The sequence below is a fragment of the Loxodonta africana genome, chromosome 7 (assembly GCF_030014295.1).
Source record: "Loxodonta africana isolate mLoxAfr1 chromosome 7, mLoxAfr1.hap2, whole genome shotgun sequence".
In the NCBI taxonomy this organism is placed as follows: domain Eukaryota; kingdom Metazoa; phylum Chordata; class Mammalia; order Proboscidea; family Elephantidae; genus Loxodonta; species Loxodonta africana.
The window spans coordinates 76,028,958-76,035,073 of record NC_087348.1 but is presented as its reverse complement, the minus strand read 5'-3'; the positions used below and the strand labels follow the sequence as shown (position 1 = coordinate 76,035,073).

The 6,116-nt window shown below is 40.9% G+C and overlaps 1 protein-coding gene across 1 annotated transcript; it reads right to left on the bottom strand.

The window, feature by feature from the left end:
* Nucleotides 1-4,877: 4,877 nt before the first annotated feature.
* LOC135231952 (olfactory receptor 5P76-like) lies at nucleotides 4,878-5,822 on the bottom strand. Its single transcript, XM_064289186.1, has one exon. The coding sequence runs from the start codon at nucleotides 5,820-5,822 to the stop codon at nucleotides 4,878-4,880; it is 945 nt and encodes a 314-aa protein (XP_064145256.1).
* Between the last annotated feature and the right edge of the window lie 294 nt (nucleotides 5,823-6,116).

The window sequence follows — 6,116 nt, the reverse complement described above, 5'->3', positions numbered from 1 at the left end:
GGTAAAAAACAAGACGTACACTCTGCTAGTTGGAATCGACTCCATAGCAGTGGGTTTTTGTTGTTGCTATTTTTGTTTTTTGAGAAATAAGGACCAAGAGCTTTGCCGAAGGATAAAACATTTTGCAAAATGGGCAAACACACAGGCACCCAGGCAAGATGCTATAGTATGTTCCAAACTACAGGGAGAACTGTGGGGTTTTATCAGATGGAGCAAACAAAGAACTGCACGTGGAGGGTGGGGAGGGTTACATGGCAAAAAATTACAAGGATTTTCTTAAACTACAAGCTTTCCTAACATTAATTTCTAACCTCTCTAACCTCTTTGACCAAGACATTTTTCTTAACATCAATAAGTCTATTTGCTACATTCTGAGACTGTTACATCCTGAGGTTTGTTAACAAGGCATTCTGCGGGAATAATTTTAATTACGGCTATATGCCTGCATTTTCCCTCATTTTCAGGTGACAGGCTTATGACTTTACCTAGTTACGGGTTTGCAATGAGTTAGTAGAAATGGAGCAGAAGATTCCAGCGAGTGAAAATGTAGTTTAATTAATACTTGGTTAATTGACATTTACCTCATCTTGGTTACAGAGTTATGAGACAGTTATAGGTTTCATCTTAACATTATCAGTTTTCTAATCCTGTATCCTAATCTCCATGGACATGCTTGAGATAGGCATTCTTTTAAGACCAAGCTGAATAAATATTCTCAATAATCACCCTCAATAAACTAGTCTTCATCCAAGCCAAAAATCCTGACTCTTGCTCCCTTTGTGTTATACACAGTTAGCTTTTGACAAAAAAAAGTCTGAGTTTTCTGTTTAGAACAGTAGAAGTGAATATTTCAGTTTAATTCAGAATGGAGTTTTAATTTAGGCCTGAAGTCATCCATTTCAGTTATGCCAGTAGGTTAGATTTTAGGTTTAAAGTCCACATACAGAAAAGTAACAGGAATAACTCAGGATATAATTCTTCAATCAGGACAGCTTCTGCTTGGCTGCTGATACCAGGCCCTCACTCTCAGGGCTTGGGCCTGGCAGCTACCTCTGCCCCTGCTGCTCTGGCCTCTATGCCCACCTGGGCCTGGCCTCTGCCCCTGCTCATGCCTGGCCTGGAGCTTATTAGCTCCACCAACAGGTGCCTGGAGGCACCCCACTACAGCAGCAAGCCTCCTACATGAAGGCCCTCAGTTCCCTTTTTCCATGGGTTGGCAAGCGCACTGTAGCCACCTCACTCCATGGGCCAGGAAGCTCACCATGCCGTCTCACGCTGGTCTTCAGTGTTACAGCTCTGTCTCCTGGATCTGGGAGGTTCTCAGCACAGGAACCCCGGGTCCAGAGGACACACTCCACTTCAAGATCTTCTTGATGGTAGTGAGGTACCCACTCAACCTCTGTGGGGTAGGTGCTTATATAGGTAAGTGGCTCAATCTTATTGGGCAGATTTTACACACCCTCTTTGCATAATAACTGACCCATCCCATCACTAGACTAAACTGACCAATCCCCTGTCAAGTGGCTCCATCTATTTGCATAACTGATATTTTCTACTGGCAGGGACTGGCTTCTTCCATGGGTAACTGTGACAACGGAAACTATAACAACTCTTTAGGGCCCAGGAAAAAAATCTCCCAAGCTGATTTCTTCCTCTCTCTCTCTTTTATACAGAAGCAGGGCAAAAGGCTACACAAAGAAACTCATTTCCCTTATATTCCTATCTTGTTTGGTGTTTGTATCATGAAAGCGTGTTGAATTTTGTCAAATGCCTTTTCTATACTAATGGAGATGAACAAGTGGCCCTTTCCTTTGTTCTATTAGTTTGCTGTATTACATTGGTTGATTTTCTAATGTTGAACCACCATGTGACCCTGGGAAAAATCACACTTGATCATGGTGTTCAACCTTTCAGTATTTTTTTTTATTTGGTTTGCTAATATTTTGTTTGGTTGATTGTATTTTTTTCTAAGTTTCTTTTCTTTCTTTAAGCTTAGCAGTATTATAGTCTCCGTCTGTTAATTCCCTTATCTTATCCTTAGCGATTGTGTTTCTGTGATCTGTTGTTCTCACTGATTCCCATGTTTAGTCTCTCGATTTCTTTTGTGCCAGGCATTAGTTTTAACCCTTTGATGGGCATAATTATTGGCAGGAAAAAAAGCCTTGGAATTAAGACCTTTCTCCAGGTAGGATGTTCATGTGTTTATTCAAGTCACCTTGTCTTAGACCACCTTAACCCAAGTTCCAGGCTTGACTTTCCCTAGATTTCCAGGGATGCAAATCTATAGAAAGGCTTGTTTACTTCATGTTCGCCCCTACCATCATGGTGCATATGAGGTGTATGAATTAGAAATGTCACCTGGTCATGCCCTAGGCTTCGACTTCTGCCTCTTTCATCTCCAAAAGAACACTGAATCCACAGCCCCACTTCTTAGCATTTTCTACCACTTATCAAATCTACTCATTATAAAAGCATTTTTGAGTGGTGAGCTTACCTCTCTGGGTAATCACACTTTATCTGGGTTCTCACTTATTATCCTGTATCCTGTAAGCTCTGATGTGATTTTATGATGTATTTAATATTTCATCAAGCTTTGTTTAGTTCGTGTTCATCATGAGAATTGATTTAATTATCAAGCCTCCCATTGCTTGAACAGAAGCCTAAAAGCTCGATTGTATGTGTGTACACAGGCAACATCACAGCTGGCATGAAGTGTCCTCACTTACTTTGGCCTTTTGTTCAGATGTTACCTACTCAGCGAGGTCTACACTGACATGTCAGTCTCCCTTACTCTGCTTTGCTTTTTTTTCTCCATAGCACTCACCAACTTCTAGTAGTCTATATCATCTACTTGTTAGTTTTGTTGTCTGTCTCCTCTGCTAGAGGATTAATTCCAGGAAGGCAGACACCTTTGTCTGTCACTTACATTTTCAATAGCCTACACAGTACCAGAGATATTAGAAGCACTCAGTATACATTTTTAATGAATGAAATGATTAATGCCCTGTGATGATTACTTTTATGTCAATACGAATAGGCTATGGTGCCCAGTTGTTTGGAGAAACACTAGTCTAGATGTTGCTATGAAGGTATTCACATGTGATTAACATTAAATCAATTAACCTTGAACTAAGCAGATTTCCCTTCATACTGTGGATGTGCTTCACCCAAACTGTTGAAGGCCTTATGAGCAAATGATGTTTTCCTGAAGTAAAAGGATTCAGCTTCAACAGTGTAAATAGTCATTGCTGGAATTTCCAGCCTTTTACCTGACAAATGGATTTTGGACTTCCTAAATCTTTCTTTTTAATCTTATGAGCCAGTTTCTCAAAATCAATCTCTCTCTCTCTCTGGTTGTGCAGTGGTTAAGCACTTGGCTACTAACCAAAATATTGGCAGCAGGAGCTCAGCAGCCATGAAGCAGGACAAAGATGTGGCAGTCTGCTTCCATAAAGATTACAGCCCTCAGAATCTCTATGGGTCTGTTCAGCTGAAATCAGCTGGACCGCAAAAATGTTATTTACATATATTCCTGGCCCTAGGTGGCGCAAACAGTTTGCTTTCAGCTACTAACCTAAGGGTTGACAGTTCCAACCCCCCCACAGTGCTGTGGATGAAAGACCTGGCAATCTGCTTCCATAAAGATTACAGCCAAGAAAAGCATATGGAGCAGTTCTAGTCTATAACACATGCATTACCATGAGTCTCAATCAACTGACAGCAACAGGTTTAGCTCCCATAATCACGTGACCCAATTTCTCTAGAGAAATCCCCCTCTCCCTTTAGCTGTGCTCACCATGCGGGTTGATTTAAATGACCAAACCTGCAATTGCTGGAACAGAAGTCTCGAAGTTCTGTTCTCTCCTTTTCTCTCCCTACTGGTTTTGTTTCTCTAGAGAACCCTGAATAAGACATGCTGTGTGTTTCTTTTACAAAAACATGCAATTTGTGTCTGAATCCTTAAGCGGGGACAGGAAACAGAAATAAATGTAGCAGTCATCAGCATATAGGGGTTAATTTAGCCTGTCCAGAGGGGCAGTCAGTATTTCAGCTGAGAAACAGTCCAGTCCCCTGGAGTTTTATGAGCGGGATGTGGACCTGATCCTGAATTCCTCCAAGAGTTTCTTCTTCACAGACTCAATGTCATCCAGCTTGCCGGATTCTCCTGGAAATCCTTTTTTGCTTTTGCTCTGCTCAGTTCCTGATGAGTTTGGGAACCGTGTTTATTCCCCCAGGAGAAGTCATCTCTTCTGATCTGATAGAGCAATTCACAGGTTAGTCGGGTGGTCTCACCCTCTTAGACTCTAGGGACCCCTTATATCCAAGGCCAGAGTCAGAACCCAGAAACACAGGCTGGAATTTTAAGAGTCCATAAAGACCATCCCCAGTAGATAAGCTTTCTCCAAGCACCATGTCTATAGCAGTTTTACTGTCTGGGTCCACTTTGTTATTTCTGCTCAGAAGGTACTCAGTCAAGGCAAAACTAGGATTATCAGGCTCACCTCAGCATAATCTCCTGTTGAATATGAAGATAGCCTTAAAGGTTTGGAGGTACAATAATCGGGACTTAGGACGTAGAATTCCTTTTGAAAAGTAAAATATGAATAAAATGTAAAAAGGAATTTAGGCAGATTAAGGTTTTCTTCATGTGGACCTATTTGTGATTCTTAGTTTATAATTTAGTTTATTAAAGTTAACTCAGTGTTGTCTCTGATTTGCTGTCTGCAGATCCACCCCTACGTATACTATGAAGCCTCATACTGGCTTCATATTTTGCTCACAGGAACAATATTTCCTTTAATATTACATTGGTTATGTATTTAATATTACATTAATAGCATATTATTGACACAAACCCCACCAAATAAGAGGTTCTGTTAAGGAAATATTTTTCTACCAAGCTGCCTCTTGAGAGTAGCCTTAATCTCATTGTTCCTGAGACTGTAGATGAGGGGGTTCAACATGGGGATCACCACCATGTAGAATACAGACACTACCTTGTTTTGGTCAGTAGAGTAGCTGGATTTGGGCATCACATAAATGAACGTAGTGGTGCCGTAGTACAGAGTGACTGCAGTGAGGTGGGAGGTGCAGGTGGAGAAGGCCTTGTGGCGGCCGTCAGTGGAGTGCATCTTCAGGATGGTGATGAGGATGTAGACATAGGAGACAGCTATGACAATCACTGTGGCCACAACGATGGAGCCAGCAAAAAATGAGGGGGCCACTGCAGGGATAGTGACATCAGAGCAGGAAAGTTCAACTAAAGGAGCAAAATCACAGAAAAAATGATTGACTCGATTAGGTCCACAGAAGAATAAAGAAAAGAAGGAAATGGTAAGGGCGGAAGCGTTGAGAAAACTACCTACATAAGCCACAGAGAATAACTGGTCACAGACTTGTGTGGACATTTTAGTTGAATAAAGCAGTGGGTTGCAGATTGCTACAAAGCGATCATAGGCCATGGCAGCCAGAAGAAAACACTCAAGTGGTCCAAAGAAAGCAGCTGATCCAAGCTGGATCAGACATCCAGTGTAGGAGATTGTATTTGTCTCCACCAGGAAGTTTACAAGCATATTGGGTGTGACAGAGGATGAAAAGCCTATATCAGTCAAAGCCAAGTGGCTCAGGAAAAAATACATAGGATGATGGAGCTGAGAAGAGATTCTGATCAGAATGATTGTGCTGAGATTGCCAGATATGGTCACCAGATAGATGCACAGGATGACCGTGAAGAGGATGACCCGAAGGGTAGGATGTTCTGTTAAGCCCAGTAAAATGAACCCTGTCACTGCAGTGTGGTTCCCATCCACCAGGGAATCCATGAGACAATGTAGCTGGCATCAAAAAAGATCTGTGATGAAAAAATTGCATTAAAGGAGTTATAAATTTCATGGCTTGATTTAATACACATATGGAAAGTCATTATAAATAAAGATATCATTCAAGTGTCATTGCATATTAATTAATATATAATCACATATATTTTCTTTACATGTTGATATGCACTTATATATGCGTGTGTATATATATATATACGTGTTGACGATAACACCAGATAATTGAACATATGATTTTTCTTTTTGTAGTATATTTTTCCAAAAATACATTTAAAGTGG

Coding starts and splice junctions, on each gene's coding strand:
- LOC135231952 (XM_064289186.1), bottom strand. CDS start 5,822: ATGGATTCCCTGGTGGATGGGAACCACACTGCAGTGACAGGGTTCATT.